The sequence below is a fragment of the Aquarana catesbeiana genome, linkage group LG04 (genome assembly GCF_042186555.1).
Source record: "Aquarana catesbeiana isolate 2022-GZ linkage group LG04, ASM4218655v1, whole genome shotgun sequence".
Classification (NCBI taxonomy): Eukaryota; Metazoa; Chordata; class Amphibia; order Anura; family Ranidae; genus Aquarana; species Aquarana catesbeiana.
Window position 1 is genome coordinate 131,817,126 of NC_133327.1, and position 23,232 is coordinate 131,840,357.

General features: G+C 43.8%; 1 protein-coding gene across 2 annotated transcripts in view; it reads right to left on the reverse strand.

The window, feature by feature from the left end:
- The window catches only part of LOC141139490 (uncharacterized), a 143,935-nt gene that overhangs the window by 115,204 nt on the left and 5,499 nt on the right, over positions 1-23,232 (reverse strand). The window contains exon 2 of one of the 2 annotated variants that reach the window (XM_073625652.1): positions 8,337-9,132. The exons of the other annotated variant lie outside the window; for it this stretch is intronic. Coding sequence (XP_073481753.1) covers positions 8,611-9,132 — 522 coding nt within the window. The 3' untranslated portion in view covers positions 8,337-8,610. Of the gene's footprint in view, positions 1-8,336; positions 9,133-23,232 lie in introns of those variants that run through there. 2 annotated transcript variants of the gene reach the window in all.

Consider the following 23,232-nt stretch of genomic DNA (forward strand, 5'->3'; position numbering starts at 1 on the left):
CTCTCTCTTTACTTGTGCTTTATATGATTATTATTGTGTGATTATCTGTGTCCAGGTGGCCCCACATGAGAGTCCATTCTATAAGTGGTTTACATATTTACCTGCACTGTTTCCATGTTTAGTAATGGATTTGATTATTATACCCCTTTTTTTGTTGCATACACATATCCTTTATATAATAATTTTAACTTTAAATAGATGCCATCGCTATTTACATTTTTCATTTTTTTATTTTTATTTGTCTCACTGGGATGTTTCCCTAAGGAAGCGGAGGTCGAATATTTTTTCCCCCTTTCGCTTCACAGGAATTTCACCTGTGTAGTCACATATGTGGTTTGTCACACGCCCACATATGTGATCTCATTACGCTCAGTGTAGAGCGACATTTGTTTTTGTTTTTCTTTCCCCTGTTATACCAATCTGGTTATGTGCAGTTGCGCGTTGGCGGTGACGTAGGACGCATGTAAAGTGTCAACATGACACATGGGTCTCTCCTCCCATTGGACGTGACCTCACACGTCGGTGGTGCGCATGCCCTGGACGGACGACTTGACGTCACTTCTGCCCATTGGTGGGGATGGGTCACACCCGCCTAGGTCATACCGCTCCGCCTACAGGGTGGACACACACTGTGGAACGCATCTCCTCATCGCCCAGCGTAGCATTGGAACGGAGGCGGGATCGCCATTTTTGTCAAAATTGGAAATATATTCCACATGCACCGCAATGGCTTGTGGTTTTGGCTCTCATGGTGGGGGTCACTTTTTATATAAATATGGGATCAGCAGCAGTGGATGGACACCCCAGATGATGTTCTTTGGAGACAAAACGCTTCGGGACGGTCCCCACTGCTGCCTACATTACTTTACAGCGCTGTTTTTACCTGTACTCATGTGAGTGGTTTTTCATTTTAATAAATATACCATTGTTTTATGGAATTACGCTATGGTCCTTTTTCATTTCCTTTCCGATACTCTCCACATGTCTATTGACTTTTGAGCTTTTGATTCGCCTGTGGTACCATTCCCCTCATGATGACACCTGGCTGCGACCCGCATACACCTGCCTGACGGCTTCTACATATGGTCCATTCATCATCATATAACAAGCCTGTTTGACACACAGAGCGTATGCTGTTCAAACAATCTGGTAAGCCTTCCCTTTATCAGGTGGTGGTCTCTTTTTTCACGAGTGCATATATTCACTATTTACAAGACTTCGTTGCACCGGATTGTGGACAGATTCACATCTACCCTTACTTATGGACTCAATTTATTGATTGTATATATTATCATTGTTTACATGACTGTGCACATTATTATTTTTATTATATATATGTTGTCATTACAGTGTTTTATTTTTGATCTTCGCTTAGATTGTACTAGGGCACGTTAATTTTTAGCGCTACACTTTGCTACTTGAGTCAAATGAGCAGCCTGAATATTTATGTGGCATCAGCCAATGCCTTGGGAGTGTGCCCAGAAGGTTGCCAGGGGGAGTGCATAAAACGTTTGGAGCCTCAGAGAGCAGGATTCTTCCCTGGAGGAGAGATTCCTGCTTTCTTTCTAGGCAGTTCAGCTAAACATTCAGCTTTTTTCTTTTTTTTTTTTTTTTTTACTTGTCAAATTTGTTTATTGAAGTTTTATAAGTCAGGGAACAGGTTCAAAAGCAATACAGGAATATACAATAGTAAGGTACAGTATAACATTATAATATGCCAAAAGATAAAGTTGTCTCTTACTTTAAGTACTTTGTAGTTGGTTTCGAAAGCAGCTATATTTTGAGAGGAGGATTTTGTAGTAGTCCAAATCTTATCCCATTTTGTTGTTTCCAATGAGAATCCAAGATCAGATTCCCACTTAGCTACATATGTGGGCAGACTAGAATCCGATTTAGAAATGAGTTGGGCATAAATGTTCGAAATAAGTCCTTTTGTATGGGGGTCATGTTTACATATGTTTTCAAAGTATGATAATTTATCGAGTGCAAGTCTTCCTTGGATATTAGGCATATAAAAATTTTTAATCTGAAGATATCGGAAAATTTCGGAGTTTGGAAGTTCGTGACTATTACTTAAGTCTGTGAATGTTTTAAAGGAATTAGAGGAAGTAAGATCATGTAATTGGGTCAATTTAAAGGTGGTCCATGTTTTAAAGCTTTTAGTAAATTTCCAGGCAGGATAAAAAAGAGGATTTTTAAGGAACGATAAGAGTGGATTATGAGGAGATTGTAAACCACATAACAATTTAAATCTGTCCCATATTGCAAGGGATTGTTTAGTTATCGGATTTGTAAGTTTTTTCTGGCAAGAAGGCTGTATCCACAGGAGATTGGATATTGATAATGGGTCACAATCTATAGACTCCAGAGCTACCCAAAGTGGTATTTCAGTTGTCGCATGGTATTTAGGTATTTGTGCCAAATGAGCCGCATGGTAATAGGTAGATAAATTAGGAAATCCGAGACCACCTTTAAGTTTTGGAAGATATAAAGTATGTTTAGGTAAGTGGGGTTTTGAAGAGCCCCAAACAAAGGTTGTTATTTTACGCTGCATTATTCTTAAAAAATATGTTGGGACCGAAATAGGTAAAACCCTGAAAAGATAAAGAAATTTAGGTAATATAGCCATCTTAATAACATTGATTTTACCAATCCAAGATATAGGGAGAGAAGACCACTGAGTTAATAAGTTGGTAATCAGTCGTAAGATAGGTGGAAAATTCATCCTAAATAGTTCAGAGAGATGAGGCGTAAGATTAATTCGTAAATATGGAAGACTGGTAGTAGACCATGTGAAAGGGAGAGATGTTTGTGCCTGTTGTACATCTGAGGGGGATAGGGAGATGTTTAGTGCCATAGATTTTTGAGGATTAATGACTAGACCAGAAATATGAGCAAATTGATCAAGTTTTCGGAGAAGATTAGGAGCGGAAATACGTGGACATAAAGATTAAGATGTCGTCTGCAAAGAGAGGGGTAGAGAAGGAAGTGCCACCTGAGTGTAGTATTAACAAATGATGTTTAATGACACCAGGTAAAAACACACTTACAGGATAAAAACATATAAAAGGCTCATCTGTATAGGTATGTGGTCCTCGGTTTTCCCTCTGATCCTGTGGTGGTGACGCTGCAGGGATGCTGGGCTGCAGAAGGTGGATTACCAGCCGGGAGCTCCTTCTGTGGCCATCAGGAAGAGACTAGGGGCCGGCGTGGAGCGCACGTGAAGCGTGCATGACATCACAGGTCGTCCGTCTGCTTCTGGGTTCGGTATCCAGGGGAGGGATCGTCCAGGGACGAGGGCTAGCAGAGAGGTTGAGAGAAGGCTACGCGCTCGGAGCCACTGCTCCTTCAATAGGCCTAATAGGGAGGTGTCTGCAATGTGCTTTTATATGGCAGTGCTGTGGGATAACAGGTCCCAGCGTCTATCACAAGAAAGCACAGTGCCACCTGTGGGCGGGAGGGGAACTACAAGGTAAGAATATACACAGAGAAAAAAAAAAAAAAACAGGAGGTTATATAATAGTCAGTGTCATGGAAACATATATATGAAGAAGTGCATGGTAGTAAACATGGAGACAATAACATTAACAATAGTAAAAATGGGAGTAAATGGGGGCAAAAGATGGAGGTAAGTATAAGCCCGGTTTCACACATGTGTGGTGCGAATTGAGCTCAGGTTTCACTGGGGAGATAAAAATCTCCTGTTCAAAGGAATCATTGCGTTTTAGCTCAGGATCAGTGAGCAGGGAGAGGGGGAGGGGGGGGGGGAAAGGGGGAGGTGTAGTGAGGAGAAGTAGAAAATCCTTGTTCAGAACGCAATGCATCTGCGAATCAGATGCGTTCCCATAGGAGATAATAGGCTTGTAGTTCGCACCGCAATGCCCAAAAAACGCACACGTTTTTTGTGCAATGCGCAGTGCGAATGCAACGCACGTATGTGAACCAGATGCATTAATATGAATGTATTTTAAAATGTCCTGCGAATCAGATGCGGTGTAAGTCACATCTAATTCGCATAGGTGTGAACCCGGGCTAAAAGTATAAAAGTATAAGTATAAAAATAAAAAAAAATAAAAAAGCATGCGTATTGGAAAAACACAAGAAACAGGGAAGCACGTATCTGTGCAGGGTTCTTAAAGATATATATAGTAGCAAGGCTACATCTGTAGGGGTGGTCTCATGAGGAAACGGGGTGGCTTAAAGTAGTGTGTGCACCTCAATATCCTCGTTCAACCCCCCAGGTGCTAAAGTGCCCAAAGAGTAGATCCAGTAAGTTTCTTGCTGGCAAAGACGTTTATACCACTCAGCGGCAGGGTATTTGGCCGGGATAGATTTCAATGACACACACTGAGGCCAGCTGTAGATCGGCCGTGGTGAGTCAGGAAGTGTTTAGGGACGCTGTGGTGGTCACGGCCTTTTTCGATAAAGCGCCGGTGCTCCCCAAAGCGGGCCCTTAGGGCTCTGATGGTTCTGCCGACATATATTAGGCCACAGGGGCAGGTGAGGCAGTATATAACAAAGTCAGTAGAACAGTTGTAGAATTCTTTTAGGGTATAGTTTTTTCCTTTGACAGTGAAGGTTTTCTGACCGTGTTGTATGAACTGGCAGGTTAAGCAGAGGGGTTTTTTGCATTGATACATCCCTCTGAGGGGTATCAGGGTGAGTGGTGATGAGGTGGGTTGGGTAGGCTTAATTCTACTGGGTGCAATTTTACTCTTAATGTTTCTGGATTTTCTATATGCCACTTTAGGTTTGGTATCGACTGTGGTTCTGAGATGAGGGTCTTCAGACAGAATAGGCCAGTGTGAAGCCAGGATCTTCTCCATTATCAATGTGCCTTCCTCGACCCAGACCTCCACACCGAATGGGCTCATGTATCCGAATTTTGTAGAGCAAAATGGATGGGCATCATCATCCAACAGAGAGACAGGAAATATATGATTCTCAAAGATAAAATCATCACACTTTGTAAAACCATTTGTGATACCATTCCCCATTTACCATTCACATGGTTCAGCATGCTTAAGAGAAACACAATTAGAAATGAAGATAACACCATTGCCAGCAAACTTGGCAAATTTAGAAGGGACCTGTTTGATTACAACACTAATCAAGTATTCAGCTGAAAACACACAAAAAACCCCAATCAGGGCATACTTCCTGGGCCCCGCCCACTCATGTCCATCCGCCTACATGAGAACACCCCTGGACCTAGTTTGAAACCCCAACCCAGGCCCCCACCCCACAACATACCCAGACCCTGGTCAATGTCATGGCACACTCCCCAGCCTCCTACCATCCCCAAATTCTTTTCCCCCAAGCCGAAACTGTCCAGGAACAGAACAAAAAAAGCCCCCATCACTCAGACAACAGCACCTTGCCCCAATGACAGTTCTATATCACCATCCTATCCCGCCCAAGGAGTAGTTTCCACGGATGTTCTTGTGTACACCCAGTTGCCCAATCCAGAACAGGGCTCCGATCATGATTCACTTAGTAATCTCCCTAACCACATCCAAGAGCAGCAACCCCCAGCTTGGTTGGATAACCTACCCCTTACCCAGTTGCACAAGCCCAAATTCCCTAAGACTGCAACCACTAGTAATACATTAGCCTCCACCTTGGATAATGATTTTTTAGTATGTACCCCCCCTCCGTTCCTCACCAAAAGAAAACACGAAAGAGAGGACGAAGGGGGGGACGAGGAAGGAAGGTCAGGAAAAATGCGGAAACTGTAAAAATCTACAACCTGTCACACACTGTACTCACCTCATATGACATATCCCTCCTTGGTAAGGGGCTCACCTTTGCCCCCACCATGCAACCCAATACCTTTACGCTATTCAAGGATCTCAACAAATTTATCAGAGACCTGACTGTTCAGAGGTATTTCAGCATCCAATCCTCCAAACAGGTGTCTGACAATACTTACCAGACACCTCAACCAACGGACCATGACATACTTGATGAGACTGATCAACCTGCACTTGCTCAACTCGAGGAACTATATGCCGAAAACTTTAACGCCGACCTGGAATGGCTCACCCAACACTGCCCCACCTCTCCTCCAGTCAGGCATACCACACTACGCCCCAAATCCATTTTTAACCCCACCAACAACAAAGGCCCTTACCTACAAACCTTTTACCAGGTAGTATACTCGGACTTCATCAAAATGTGTAACACCAGCCGTGAACACATCTACATCAAATCCAATCTCTCTCCTTTAGAACGCCAGGCTCTAGAACAGCTCACTCTCAACCAGTCCATTGTCATCAAACCCGCGGACAAAGGGGGTAGTATAGTGATCCAAGAAAAGGATGATTATGTCCGTGAATTACGTAGACTGCTCTCCGACACCAATACTTACTCCATCCTCTCCAGTGACCCCACATCCCAGTTCGCCCTTGAAGTTGCAACACTGGTCAACCGAGCCCTGACAGAAAAAATCATTCCAAATCCGAAGCCTCTTTTATCACAAAAAATTTCTATAAAGTCCCCTACTTCTACCATCTACCCAAAATCCATAAAGATCTAACCAATCCCCCTGGCCGTCCAATAGTAGCCGCTATGGACAGCGTCACTAATGGCTTCTCCATCTACATTGACCAATTCCTTCAACCTCTGGCACAGAACCTCCCCTCCTACATACGTGATGGACCCCACCTACTTGATATGCTGAAGCCTTACACTTGGGAACAGAACTTCTGGTGGCTCTCTCTTGATGTCTCATCATTATACACCTCCATCCCCCACGATGTGGGAGTCCGTGCTGTTGAACACTTCCTGGCCAATGATCCCCTCACCAACCCCCGGCAAGCCAATTTCATTCTTGAGGCCTTAACCTTTTGCCTCAAACACAACTACTTCGAATCAGAAGGCACACACTACCTCCAGATCAATGGAACAGCCATGGGGGCTAACTTTGCCCCCAGCTATGCCAATCTCACCATGGGATATTGGGAACATATTACCTTGCAGCTGACCATCCCCACGCTGCCCACATGATATATTATGGTCGATACATCGACAATATAGTGATCATCTGGGATGGCACGTTTGATGACATCATGACCTTTGTACAATACTGCAACCATAACAGCTTGGGCCTATCCTTCACTCACGTTGCTGACCATGACACTTTGGCCTTTCTAGACCTCGAGCTTTGCCATGACAACAAAACTATATATGCAAGAAACTTTACCAAACCTACTGCTGGTAATTCATTTATACACTATGATAGCTGCCACCATCCGAGATGGGTCAACAACATCCCCCGCAGCCAATTCTGCCGCCTTCGAAGGAATTGTACCAGAGACTCAGACTATAACACCCATGGACAACTTCTGTCAAAAAAATTCCTAGACAAAGGATACCCCACCCCACTTATAGACGCGGCCTTCCATCATTACCGTAGTCTATCCCCAGGCCCCAGCCTGGTAAACAACCTACGCGCTTCATCACGCAATTTCATGACAAATACAAGAAAATGGAGAAGATCCTGGCTTCACACTGGCCTATTCTGTTGGAAGACCCTCATCTCAGAACCACAGTCAATACCAAACCTAAAGTGGCATATAGAAAATCCAGAAACATTAATGCCCCGTACACACGGTCGGATTTTCCGATGGACAATGTCCGATCGGAGCGTGTTGTCGGAAATTCCGACCGTGTGTGGGCGCCATCGGACATTTTCCATCGGATTTTCCGACACACAAAGTTGGACAGCAGGAGATAAAATTTTCCGACAACAAAATCCGATCGCGTCAATTCCGACCGTGTGTGGCCTGTTCTGCAAAGTGCCACGCATGCTCAGAAGAAATTCCGACAGGGGACAGCTCGTTCTGGTAAACTTAGCGTTCGCAATGGATACAGCACTTTCGTCACGCTGCAATGTTCAAAATGGTTTAATACAGCGCACTCTCTTCTTCTTTATAATGTGACAAGAATTAAGTAGTTTTGCTGCTCATATTCACACACACTTCTCACAAACTTCTTTCGTTACTATTTATCGGGATTCCCTCAATATATTTTGATTTCTCACATCTGACAACATATTTTTTTTTTTTTTTTTTTTACTTTAATGTAGATTCTTTTTTTGTGTTTCTCTTTTTTAATTTTTTTTTTTGGTGATTTTGATTTGTACTCCTGAAAATGTTTGTGTGTTTTTTGTGACAAGTTCCCACAACACCATTGATATGTTGTTCTATTTAATCTGTAGGAGATTGTTTGGTGTTGTTGTCCCTTGTTAATTTCACATTGTACTTTAGAAATGTACCTGAATCGTCACCAACAAACTGTCCTTTTTGGATGAAAACACACACAGGAGAGTAGAATTTACCGAAAAATTTTTATTAAGGGGTCACAACTATAAACAAAGAGGGAGGCAACGCTGGAGAAACTGCAGAAGTGGGTGAAGCCTTGGACCCCCAATGCAGACATCAATTATTTAAAAGCAAAATTGGTGGCCTGAGAAGTCCTTATCTAAGGGAGGGCAGTGTGGTCCAGAAGTCCCAGAGATCCGGAAAGCAGCAGATGACATCTGTGTCCCCAGGCTGTGGTCATACGAGAGACTGCATCTTCTGTCAGACCAGACTGAACCCAGGGTCATCACTCTTTGGTCTTCCTTCCACGCTTCCTTCCAGCCTTTGGCTGTGGTGGTGGAGTTGTGGCAGCAGGAGGAGGAAGAGGAGGAGGAGGATCGTCGATCTCAATGACATCTGTCTTGTGTGTCAGTTCCCCACTCTCCCCCTTACGAAGGACTTTATAAATCAGGTCCTCAGAGATCTTGCGTTGGCCCTCCTGCATGCCCAGCAATTTGGTGGCAGCCATGCAGGCAAAGGCCTCTTCAGGACTGGGGAAGGCTCTGAGGGACGCCGAAGCCTCCTGGATCAGCCTGTATGCTGAATCCTGCACAGGACTGGGAGTGGCCTTCCTGGCCCTTTTGTATGGCAGGCGGAGGGGAGGAACCTGAGACTCAGTCAGGCTGTGACTTGTCCCAGGCTTCTCTTGGCTGCCACTTAGCCCCGCCTCCTCCTGGCTGACACTAATCCCCGCCTCCTCCTGGCTGCCACTAATCCCTGCCTCCTCCTGACTGCCACATTCCACAGCCTCCTCCTGGCTGAGGTCTTCCTGTGTATGAAAAAGGGACATAGTTTTAGTTTTTTTTACATCAATCACACACAATTTTCACCTCCTGACTGCTGCAAATTCAATGTTAACAAATATAACAGACTATCCTTCTGAGCCCAGCATTTTGCATTCTTGTCCCAATTTTGGGTGCCCACTACTGTCTATTGATATGTAAAACACTTTTTTTAATCAGCAATTAATGATCAATAATAACATCTAGTAAACATCATTTATTTATTGCCCAGAAATCTGTAGAAGAATGCTATACCTGACTCCAGCTGGGCTCCTCCACTTCTTCCTGGCTGGAAGGCCCAGGTTGGACATCGGAAGCCTCAGCTGGTATGGAAGGAAGCGTGGAAGGAAGAGTAGAGAGGGATTCCCTGACTTCAGTGTGGTCTGACAGAAATCGCAGTCTCTCATAGTACCACAGCCTGGGGACATAAATGTCATCTGCTGCAGCTCCGGACCTCTGGGAATCTGTGACCTTCTTGCGTTCCCTAAGATATGTGCTCCTCAGGCCACCAATTTTTGCTTTTAAATAAGGGATGGTTGCTGTGGGGACCACCGGCTTCACCAACTCCAGCAGTTTCTCCAGCGCTGCCTGCCTCTTCTGTTTGTGATTATAGTGGGGGTGTCTCACTTGCCACAGACAGGGCAGCTCTCTGTACTTGTCTATGAACAGGGGCAGGAAATTGTGGTCGTTGAACCCATCCATTTTCTCTGCAAGACACAACACAAGACAAACCCTAATGTCAGGCCAAACTCCCCTAATCTTGTTACAATATAGGCTTCCATTTCGAAGCAGTATAGGCCCAAGTTTAGATCCTACCTTCGTTAGCACGATCGGCGTCTCCGATGCTCCTTCCTCCGCTCACAGATCGTACGTAAGACGCGCGCGTTACGATTTATACACACTGCGCATGCGTATAACTCCGCCTGCCCCTGACGTTCTTTCTATTCTATTCCCCGCCCCTTTTCGTTCGGCACAGTGGAGGAAGAGCACATGGCGGATAGACAGCAGGATCGTGCTAATTACAGCAACGAGGAGGAGGAGGAGGAGAAAAGGCCGGAGCCTGAAACGTCCAGAAGGAGATTAAAGGACTCAAATATGTCCTTTGGGGAGATGTTGGAGATGGTGGACATCCTGAAGAAGGCTGACTATGATGGAATGTATGGGCCTTACCCCAACCACAATGTCCGAAAGGCCAAGATCATGGCGAAAGTGGTCAGGAGTCTGCACCGGAAATTCGGGGTACGACGATCGAAAGATCAGCTCAGGAAGCAGTGGTCGGACCTGAAATTACGAGAACATGAGCAGTACAGAAAGATCCGGAGAGTGCTGCAAAAAAGTAAGTAGTTGTGCTGTGTTCCTATTCTTTTTGTGTTTATTACGTTCGTGCTTCTCTATGTGCTTTTAGGAACTATTGTACAGTTTAAAATGACAACTTTCATGTTCATGGGCACATTATTCGTTCGGATCACACATTTTTATTTCGGACGATAAAATACCATTTTTTAGGCCATATGCATTTGGCCACCATTTTGAGGCCCTATACTTGTCTTCAAAGAATTGGGTTGTGTAGATGGCTTTGTTACTAGAATGAAATGCAAACTAGATTGTGTGTAAGGGGAGGACACTCAGCAGCTGTTTTCACATCTGGACACGAGCACTAGTGTGGGACCCCAGAACACCCTTTTTATTAGGGGGACCACACAGGTGCTCCAGTGTATACTATAGGGGGGGCTACATCTGTGAAGCTTGTACCAAACAGGTAAAGTACTGAAGCTTGACAAAGGACACTAAAAAAGCTACATCTTGGAACTCTGCTAAAATAGATTATTGTACCCCACTTCCAAGCAATGTTTCATCTTTCTAGTTCTGCCATCAAATATCTGTGTGCTAAGTATACCATTTTTGATTTACATAGGGGAGAAAAGACTCGGAGGACACCCCTCATCCGAGGAGACCAGAGCCCCCCCACCTCTGGAAGAAGGGGAAATCCCCCCAACACAAGATGAGCAGGAGGAAGAAGACGTGGTGGAACTAGTCACCACAACAGGTGAGTGTCTGCAACCACAGGCTCAGATAAGAGATGGATGGCGGCATATTTTTTAGACCTAATTTATTTTTGGGTTCCTCTCTTTTTAGGTGATCGTGAGGTTGTGGATGAAGATCCTTTCACATCCGAAAGTGCCCAGATCCTGATCGGGGAGATCATGGGGTGTAATTTACAATTGGAAAACATCAAGCAAAACATCAATGATGTTATTTCAAAATATAAAAACATCATTGATGTTTTGGGGCGAGTTTAAAACCCCTCCAAATCACTTTCTTCTTTTGTGTGCTACAATGTGCTAAATGTTTTTGTGATTTTTCCCAAAGCCAAATTTGGAGGATGCACACAGTGTGCCAACATGTGCTATCTGCCATCACGGGAGATCAATGGACGCGTTTTGGGGGTGCAACACCTTCCTCAATAATAAAGTAGCGGTGAGGAAGGGCTTTCTCCCCCAAAACACGTCCCTTGATCCCCCCTGATGGCAGATAGCACATGTTGACATTGTGAAATTTGTGTGCATCTTCCAAATTTGGCTTTTCCAGGGGTGACTTCACCCCATCTGAACGCAATATCAAACACAGTTCCTAAATACTCATGTCTGATATTGCCTTCCAGTTCTACCAAATGTGAACTTTGTAAGATCAAGATTTGTGTCTTTCTTGTGGGTTTTACACAGGCCTGTTTTCTATAAAATGCACATTTTGATTTTGGATAATGACGCCACAAAAATTGTTATACAACAAACATGTCGGTTTGTCAGAAAAACCTTTGGTAAATGCACATGTGATTGTGCAGGTATTAAAAAGATTGTTCATCAAGAATGTGTGGATTATTGTCTCAACACTACAACACTTTTGGGGTGATGTAATTGTTGTTTTATGAGAAAATGGGGGTAATTTCCTAAGGGCAAATCCACTTTGCACTACAAGTGCAGTTTCAGTGCAGTTGCAAGTGCACTTGTAGTGAAAAGTGTCTTTGCATTTAGTAAATAACAGCCAACAGTGCTTTGTATAAGGTTACACAATCACGACATTTTCTGCACTCCACACATTTCTGTCAGGGTCAGCTCAAACAAACACAAGCAGTAAATGTCCACAAAGAAGAGCCTGGGGGGAGATGCCTGTCGAGAACTTGAGGTCCTGCAGGCTTCTCCCTGTGGCCAAATACCGCAAGGTAGCAACCAACCTCTGCTCCGGAGTGATGGCTTGCCTCATGCAGGTATCCTGCCTGCTGATATAGGGGGTCAGCAAAGCCAACAAACGGTGAAACACGGGGTCCGTCATCCTGAGAAAGTTCCTGAAATCATCAGGATTATTCTCACGGATCTCACGGAGCAAAGGCATATGACAGAACTGGTCACGCTGAAGCAACCAATTCTTGGTCCATGAACTCCTCCCCACCCTGTTCATGGACTGGACTTGTGTCAAGGTCAGGACCCCAACACCAAGCCCCCGCACAGCACGAACTGTACGAGGAGTATGCATACGAAACATGGCTAGAAAACGGTCGGCTGCTCAGAACGAAGTAACAGAACGCACTGAAGAACAGCAAGGCCTGTGAAGAGCGACCTGAAAAACAGCAACGAGCAGGCAAGATCACACAGAAAACTCCGATACGAACTGACTGCACGCACTGAAGAGCAGATACAAACCCACAAGCACAAACTGAACGGCAGAAAACGATCTGAAAGCCACGAGTCTGAAAAAGCGCGAATCGTCTCTCACCAAACTTTTACTAACACAAGATTAGCAAAAGGAGCCCAAAGGGTGCCGCGCTTGGTTCTGAACCGGCCTTTTCTAGTCTCGTCGTACGTGGTGTACGTGACCGCGTGGTTGGCGATCGGAAATTCCAACAACTTTGTGCGACCGTGTGTAGGCAAAACAAGTTTGAGCCAACATCCGTCTGAAAAAATCCTAGGATTTTGTTGTCGGAATGTCCGAACAAAGTCCGACCGTGTGTACGGGGCATAAGAGTAAAATTGCACCCAGTAGAATTAAGCCTACCCAACCCACCTCATCACCACTCACCCTGATACCCCTCAGAGGGATGTATCAATGCAAAAAACCCCTCTGCTTAACCTGCCAGTTCATACAACACGGTCAGAAAACCTTCACTGTCAAAGGAAAAAACTATACCCTAAAAGAATTCTACAACTGTTCTACTGACTTTGTTATATACTGCCCCACCTGCCCCTGTGGCCTAATATATGTCGGCAGAACCATCAGAGCCCTAAGGGCCCGCTTTGGGGAGCACCGGCGCTTTATCGAAAAAGGCCGTGACCACCACAGCGTCCCTAAACACTTCCTGACTCATCACGGCCGATCTACAGCTGGCCTCAGTGTGTGGGTCATTGAATCTATCCCGGCCAAATACCCTGCCGCTGAGTGGTATAAACGTCTTTGCCAGCAAGAAACTTACTGGATCTACTCTTTGGGCACTTTAGCACCTGGGGGGTTGAACGAGGATATTGAGGTGCACACACTACTTTAAGCCACCCCGTTTCCTCATGAGACCACCCCTACAGATGTAGCCTTGCTACAATATATATATCTTTAAGAACCCTGCACAGATACGTGCTTCCCTGTTTCTTGTGTTTTCCCAATACGCATGCTTTTTTATTTTTTTTTATTTTTATACTTATACTTTTATACTTTTAGCCTGGGTTCACACCTATGCGAATTAGATGCGACTTACACCGCATCTGATTCGCAGGACATTTTAAAATACATTCATATTAATGCATCTGGTTCACATATGTGCGTTGCATTCGCACTGCGCATTGCACAAAAGACGTGTGCGTTTTTTGGGCATTGCGGTGCGAACTACAAGCCTATTATTTCCTATGGGAACGCATCTGATTCGCAGATGCATTGCATTCTGAACAAGGATTTTCTACTTCTCCTCACTACACCTCCCCCTCTCCCTGCTCACTGATCCTGAGCTAAAACGCAATGATTCCTTTGAACAGGAGATTTTTGTCTCCCCAGTGAAACCTGAGCTCAATTCGCACCGCACATGTGTGAAACCGGGCTTATACTTACCTCCATCTTTTGCCCCCATTGTTACTCCCATTTTTACTATTGTTAATATTATTGTCTCCATGTTTACTACCATGCACTTCTTCATATATATGTTTCCATGACACTGACTATTATATAACCTCCTGGTTTTTTTTTTCTCTGTGTATATTGTTACCTTGTAGTTCCCCTCCCGCCCACAGGTGGCACTGTGCTTTCTTGTGATAGATGCTGGGACCTGTTATCCCACAGCACTGCCATATAAAAGCACATTGCAGACACCTCCCTATTAGGCCTATTGAAGGAGCAGTGGCTCCGAGCGCGTAGCCTTCTCTCAACCTCTCTGCTAGCCCTCCTCCCTGGACGATCCCTCCCCTGGATACCGAACCCGGAAGCAGACAGACGACCTGTGACGTCATGCATGCTTCACGCGCGCTCCACGCCGGCCCCTAGTCTCTTCCTGATGGCCACAGAAGGAGCTCCCGGCTGGTAATCCACCTTCTGCAGCCCAGCATCCCTGCAGCGTCACCACCACAGGATCAGAGGGAACACCGAAGACCACATACCTATACAGATCATCCTTTTATATGTTTTTATCCTGTAAGTGTGTTTTTACCTGGTGTCATTAAACATCATTTGTTAATACTACACTCAGGTGGCGCTTCCTTCTCTACCCCTCTCTCATCCATCACAGAGCCAGCTCTCTGAGGAAACAGCAACCGCCTAGCCTACCAGCCTACTTTAACCATTACATTACCGGTTACCACTTAACCCTTGAACTTCCAGCCTGTCCCCTATGGACTAAGTTGCTCAGCCTTTTATATCTCCTGTTATATATGGACTTGTGTGTTTGCGCTTACAGTTACCAATACTCTGTTTGTCGTCTGCAAAGAGACAGGTTTTGTGATGATGTCCAGCTAACTCAAGGCCTTTAATTGAGGGATCAGAGCGAATTGATTGGGCAAGGGGTTTAATGAGTAAGGCAAATATAAGTGGGGATAGTGGGCAACCCTGTCTCGTACCTCTGCAGATGTCGAATGTGGTTGATTTAACATTCAGCTTTTTTCATCCTGCTGCAAATCCTTTTAGAGCTAAGTGAGATGGGTTTCACTGGGGATCTGGTCTGGAAGTTTTACCAAGGGGATTGTCTGCCCGAGTCTGGAGAGAGGCATGCTAGTCCCAGGGACACTATGAGTACAGACCTGAGAGAAGGAACCTAGTAACTGTGGCTGCTGTTAACCCCCTTGTGCACTGATACTAAGGCTTCCCTTGCCTGGAGCAATACTGGTGTTCCAGTGTTTTCCAATTTTGCCCTACTGCTGAAGGGACTTTGCTAGGAAATAGCTGTGCAGAGAAGAGTGCCCTCTCAATTTTGTTCAGTGTTCTGGAGTATCTTGCAGCTTGCCTAAGGCCCCTTTCACACTGGGGCGCAGGCGGCGGTGGCGGTAAAGCAGCGCTTTTACCCCCTGCTGAAAAAGGGTTAAAACCACCCGCAAAGCGCTGCTTCAGTGCTGGCAGTATAGCAGTATATTGATTTCTATGGGCAGGAGCGGTGGAGGCGTGGTATACACACTGCTCCTTCACTGCTCCAAAGATGCTGCTAGCAGGACTTTTTTACTGTCATGCCAGCGCACTGCTCCAGTGACAGTGAAGAGACAGGAGCAGCTTTTTCAGGGCGCTTTGCATGCGCTATTTTTAGCGCTGTAGCGCCTGCAAAGCGCCCCAGTGTGAAAGGGGTCTAAGCCTCACCCAAGTTATTCTGCAATAAACTTAAGAAAAGGCAACCTCTAGACTGTTTACTGAGCCAGAAGAGTGAATGTTGCTGTTTGCCTGGTCGCCGTTGCACTACCGGGAAAAGAACCTGAGACAAATCAGCGGCCCTTCCAGGGGTTAGCGCTACAATAATATGAATGTTGGGGTAAAAATAGTTCAAAAAACATAGAAGCATGGTGAAATTACTTCTTCAGCCTTAAAAGAGAAGTATGGGATTTTTTTTTATGGGGTATTCATACTTACCTAGGTGGATGCAACATCAGACCGATGCTGCATCTGTCCCCGCCGCCTCTTCACTGAGAACCGAGCCACCGAACATCGCCGATGGCTCAGTTCTCTCACCTCCCCGAGCAGAGAGATGCTGCCAACCTGATTGCCATGTTCAATTATTATTTGAACATATAAACATGTAATTCTATTTGGCATCCTAACACATAGTTGTGTAACTCTGCTTCAATGTTTTATTGTCTCTTACTATGTTTTTAACCTTTAATAAAAACATTTTTTGAACAAAGTATTATAGAAATACTATCTTAACCACAAAACCAATGCATCTTTTTAAAAAAAAATACTATTCTGATTTTGAATTCATGGGAGGCTAATGTATATAATTGTAATTCTGATAACAATTAGATAGACATTGTACAGAATAAAAATGTCACTGGTTGTCAGACAACAATAAGCAAGCACTGAGGACAGGGCCATCTTTAATATTGATTGGACCCTGGGCAAAAATTTTCTCCCCCCCCCCATCCATGCAATTTCACTCTCCACCTGCTCTGAGACATACAATAAATAGCAGCTAGACTTAAAATCAGTTTACTGTATCAGATCAGGCGGCAATTGCGATTGGTTGCCAGCAGTTACAGTATATCATTACTGATTGGTTGCTAGAGGTTACAGCACATCATTTCCTCACTGCAGGGGAGCACGATATACATATGAATGCCACCTTTATTAACATATCAATGCCACCGGCCGCAGCTATATACTTAGTAATGCCGCCGTTATTTACATATGAATGCCAGTTATTTAAATGTAAACACAAGGTCTGCAGGTGGGTCATCTGTACACAACAATAGGGCAGAGCTGAGCAGCATTAGTACCAGCACTTCACACTGAGATATCGGGACACAGCACAGGACTAAAACTTCAAGGAACAAGGGAATTTAAACTGGGATAGTTGGCAAGTATGAGGCAGCTGCTTTGGGCCCCACAACAATGACAGGGCCCAGGGCAGCTGCCCCTTTTGCCCTGCCTTAAAGACGGCCCTGACTGAAGGCGTTAAAAGCATAGCTGTATTTTCTACATCCTGTGCAAATTTGCAACACAGAGGAAATTTTGGAAGAGAAAAAAATCTGTCCACACTACACAAGCACTACACAAGCACCCAAACATCTTGCAGAAATGTATCCCTCTCAACACGCTAGGAGGGGAACTAGGGACACTCATTGCATTCATACTATATGTAGCACTACCCCCAAAGGGGTCGCTTGGTAATTTGGGTTCTCTGTTCTGCGTCTTGACTCCAAGAACAAACATAGCCCCTCTGACATACCTGGTTGAATGAAAGTTACTGTAAGTACTTATAAGAACATGAGTATAGAAACCTTTAACTTGGCTGTAGACAGAAGACTGTTTAGTGGTAAATGAACTTGGTATATTAGAACATATATTAGTAATATATTAATTACTGCAAATATACAAAATCAGCAATAATTCTCATAATTATTATTACATTATATTAGAGTAATTATATACATAATTAATTGAACAATGTCACATATTTTGTTTGTGCATTTTTATATAAGTACATATATATTGTTTGATGTATTCACTGATTAGTCTTCCTATTATTCATATGATGTAAATACTGTATATGAATGTGATGTTTAGAAGTTCTATTAATGGGAATGTTTAAGAATAAGCCATTATACTTCTAGTTAGAAACATGGGGTTAAGTTCTACATTACCTAGTTTAAGGAACTTAAAGATAAGGTAATTAGTGTGGGTATATTTTTTTAAAGTAATAAATCTTATAAGTTGCCACTAGGTCTAGAGTGATTTGACACATAAGTGACATTTCAGTCTAGTTTATGGCTGTTAAGCTAAAGTCAAAAGGTTATTCAAGTATTAAATAAAGTCCATTCTAATACAACACCGCCTCCTTTGGAAATGGTGAATAAAGGAAAGTAAATTTTTTCCTATAAGGGTTATCCAGGAAATGACGTGTGTTTTACGTCACTCATGACGTGAAAAGCATTTCCACACCCATATTCTAAGGGGAATATAGAGAGGATTACACATGACATGAGAGGCTCAAAGAATTTGGAGAGGGGAGAAGATCTTGAGTTTTGAGACGGAAAGACAAGAGGAGAAAAACAGATGTAGAGATGTAGGAATGAGAGTAATAGAAGTTGTTTGGGACACTTAACTGATACTTCTCAAAACAGCAGATTTCTTTATCTCTGGTAAAATATTAATCTTTTATTTTTACCTTTTGGGTATTTGAAGTTGTTTGAGCATATGCTTAACTAAACTAATCAATGTTCGTAGCTCAATTTTGAAGTGAATGGAATTCTAACGGCAGTACGAATTTGTTTCGCTTTTAACCCAAGGGAGATACATATTTTGTTATATCTGCCAAAACTGGCTTCAAAGTTTTAGAATTGGATTAGTTATAGTATGTGTTGAACCATAGATTCATTCTAAATGTATCTGTATGTAAAATAAATCTTGGTTAAATTACCAAGTTTGTATATGGTTAACAAAATTGTCCTTATACTGTAAAAGAGGTTTAAGCTTGTAGTTCTATTTGTTTTGAGAAAAATCACGTTTAAATTCAACACCTAGTTTGTTTACATAAGTTTATAGAGCCACGGAAAGCTATTTACTAAGGGTTACTAAGTATAAGTTTACTAAGTGTTGAAATATGACATGCTGTCACAAGAGCTTGTGGTAAAATTTATTATCATCTGTATTACCCATACATTTGATATTTGAAGTTATATCTTTTTTTATTACCACCAAATATATCTGATATTATTTTACACTGAATTTTAGTTAATAAGTATATATATTTTTAGCACATTGTTGTATTCACTCATCTTCAAACTAGCATGGATAAACAAACTTGAATTCATTGGTTATATTGTGGGAAAATTTTTAAATCTCCTTAAACACAGATTTTGCATAATTCCATAAATATTAAACTGTTTTAATATTTCAGTATAAACATCTGACAGTACTATCAACACTGCTCCCTACACAATTGTAACTGTATATGCACCAAATGTCAATCAACTGCGCTTCCTGCGTAAACTACAAAAAAGTAGCTGCTATCCAACAAGGTGAAACTATCTGGTGTGAGACTTTAACACCACTCCTGACCCTCATCTGGACTCCTCTTCTCTTCCGACAAGTGGTCGACCCGCCTTCAACTCTCTTTTGCCTACTCTCCAATTATATGATATGCGGAGATGCCAACATGTAGAGGAACGGGATTACGCGTTCTTTTTGACCAGCCACAACTCCTAGTTGAGAATCGATCTCTTCCTTGCAGACCAATGGACCCTTTAGAAATGTCATCATCCTCTATCCTCCCCATAATGTGGTCGGATCATGCCCCGGTGTGCATAACCCTAGAAGACGGTCCTAAATCTCTCTCTCTGCCTTTCTCTGGCATCTGAACACATGAATACTGCAATCCACCCAATACGAGAACTCTCTCCGTACTAACCTTGACATTTTCTTTTCAGTAAAGACTCAGTTGATGATCCCTACTTTTTTTTGGGCCTCGCATAAGGCTTTTATGCGGGGCCTCTTCATTCAATTAGGGGCTAGGGAAAAGAAACTGAGGAAGCAGTGCCTCCACTCTCTCCTTGCTGAAATCCAGCCAACTGACACACTTAAAAAACCAAGCCATCTCTTGACCTCAAAATTAAACTGATCAAACGTGGTCTCGATTTGAGAACCCACCTCTTAAAAAGTTTTGATCGCCACCAGAAGCACCTTAAAATGCGCTATTGCATACATGGAAACAAGGCTGGAAAACTCCTTGCCCACCAAATTCAGGGGCCCCATACTAAAACTCCCATACCCTTCCTTATCCACCCCACTACCAAAACCAAAGTGTTTGACCCTCAGGTTATAGCAGATGTTTTTAGTAGCTATTATAGCACCCTTTACAATCTGAAAGATGATCTGAATATGGAACATCCAGACACCGCTGCCATACAATCCTTCTTAACCTCGGTTCACCTTCCCTGCCTTTCCCAAGACCAACTGAATAATCTCAATACCCCCTTCACTACTCTCGAGGTGGGTAAAGCCATAGATTCTCTACCAAAAAACAAAGCCCCTGGTCCAGATGGCTTTGTAGGGGAGTATTATCAAAATTTTAAATCCATTCTATTATAACACATTACCTGTGTATTTAATACTGCTGCTTACTCTGCTTTGTTCCTGCAAGAAATGTTAAAGGCACTGATTACCACAATACCAAAGCCAGGAAAGGAGCCTAAAACTCCCCAAAACTTTCAACCCATATCCACGATACTAAACTATATGCAAAAGTCACAGCTAACAGGTTAGTGAATATACTTCCCTCTCTCATTCATCCCCGATCAATCTGGGTTCACCAAAGGTCGGCAGACTTCTGATGCCACACATCAAATGATTAATATCATCCACCATGCTGAAAGACAAGGAATGCCTTCTCCCGTTTCTTGCGAGCCTTTTGTGCACAGTTGGGAATTCAGCTTGCTTTCTCCTATGCGTATCACCCGCAGTCTAATGGGACCGCAGAACGAGCCAATCAGTCCTTGGAGCAATTCCCACATTGCTATATTTCTGACCATTATAACAACTGGTCAGACCTCTTACTGTGGGTGGAGTTTGCTCACAATAGTGTCTTGAATTCTGCTTCCCAATTGTCCCCGTTCATGGCGAACTATGGTTTCCAACCTTCCATGTTGCCTGACTCATTTGTTCCGCAGAGTATTCCTGCATTAGAGGAGCATCACCGTGGTCCTCATTCCACTTGGGCACAAGTCCAGGAGGCTTTGCGACATGCTAATAATAGGTACAGACTCCATGCTGACCGCAGACGCCTGGTTGGGTTGGGGACAGGTTGGGGACAGGGTCTGGCTGTAATCTCGTAACCTCCGACTTCAAGTTCCCTCTCCGAAGTTCGCACCTCGGTTTATTGGGCCTTTCCGTATTTTTTGCAGGATTAACCCAGTGGCTTACGCATTAGACCTTCCTTCTAATATGCGTATTTCGAATGTTTTTCATGCCTCCTTATTAAAACCTTTGGTCTGCAAATGCTTTACCACCTTGGTGCCTCGTCCTCACCCTGCACAGATTGAGAACCATGAGGAGTATGAAGTACAGTCCATTGTTGACTCCCGTAGGTTCCGTGGGCACATACAGTATCTGGTGCATTGGAAAGGGTACGTTCCGGAGGAACGCTCTTGGGTCTCATCATCAGACGTACATGCCCCTGTCCTCCTCCTTGATTTCCATAGATGTTTTCCCCTCAAGGTTGGTGGTCCTCCGAGGGGGAGGGGTCATTGAGGAGGAGATGCTGTCAGGGCTGAGCTCAGCCCTTCCTTCTCAAAGCTGGCCGCTCAGCTGTCGGCTAATTTCCAGCTCCTATCTCTCAACAGTGACTCACCTGTTGATGATATCCTGCTCACCAGTCTTGCCTACTTAAGCTGTCCAGTCCAGATGATCTCTGCCTTCGCCTTGGTCACATCTCTAGAGACACTCTCCTGTGTTCCTGTTAAAGACTTGCTTGGCTGACATTCTTTCTGGCTCCAGATCCTGCTTGCTGTTCTAATACGCTCATCTCTGGCTCCCTGATGTTTTGACTTGTCTGACTATCCGTTCCAGTTCCTGAACTCTGGCTATGTTTTTACTACGTTTACTCTGTTTACCTTTTTTATTATTATTAAACAAGTGTGATTTAACTGTACTTCTGTCTTAGTCTGTTTCATGGTTTCTGACACTACCCGACTAGGCTACCGAACCCTGGCTATGTTTTGACTATGTGTGCCATTTTTACTATTTTATTAAAAGGTGTGATTTGTACTGCATTTTCTGTTTCCGTCTGTTTCATGGTTCCTGACAGTAGGTGACGGCCATGAATTCAGAAGATGCAGGCAATTCACCTAGTGGTAATATTTTTTTCCAGATTGAATGAGCAGGATCACCGCATGGATCAGTTTGCCGTAGCGTTAGAGACGCTCCTGATTCTCACTGCTCACCTGGATCCTCCCACTGTGGCTGTTCCGGTACAACCTGTGTTGCAGGCCGTCCCTGCTGGCCAAAAGGCCCCTAGTGGCCAAAAGGGAAGCGACGCAAGGTAATGTCGTTTCGCCCAACCGTGCTATTCCGCCGCAGTTTTACTGGTCAGCAAGCAGTTAAATAGCCAGAAGGGGCTGGCTGTGGGCTTGACTCTTAAGCAGGAGATAATCAACAGGTGAGCCACTGTGGAATGATGAGTACTGGCAATTAACTGACAGCTGAGCTACCTGAGCATTGGTACAGTGCATCCTGAAAGTATTCACAGCACTTCACTTTTACACAGTTTGTTATGTTACAGCCCTATTCCAAAATGAATTAAATTCATTATTTTCCTCAAAATTCTACAAACAATACCCAATCATGACAATGTGAAAGAAGTTTGTTTGAAATCTGCAAATGTATTAAAAATAAAGAACGAAAAAAAAAAATCACATGTACATAAGTATTCACAGCCTTTGCTCAATACTTTGTTGAAGTACGTTTGGCACCAATTACAGCCTCAAGTCTTTTTGAGTATGATGCTACAAGCTTGGCAAAAAATTTTTTCGGCAGTTTTTCCAATTCTTCTTTGCAGGAGCTCTCAAGCTCCATCAGGTTGGATAGGGAGCATTGGTGCACAGCCATTTTCAGATCTCTCCAGAAATGTTCAATAGGGTTCAAGTCTGGGCTTTGGCTGGGCCACTCAAGGACATTCACAGACTTGTCCCGTAGACACTCTTTTTTATCTTGGCTGTGTGCTTAGGGTCGTTGTCCTGTTGAAAGATGAACCTTTGCCCCAGTCTGAGGTTGAGAGCGGTTTGGAGCAGGTTTTCATCAAGGATGTCTCTGTACATTGCTGCATTCATCTTCTCCTCGATCCTGACTAGTCTCCCAGTTCCTGCCACTGAAAAACATCCCGCAGCATGATGCCATGCTTCACTGTAGGGATGATATTGGCCAGG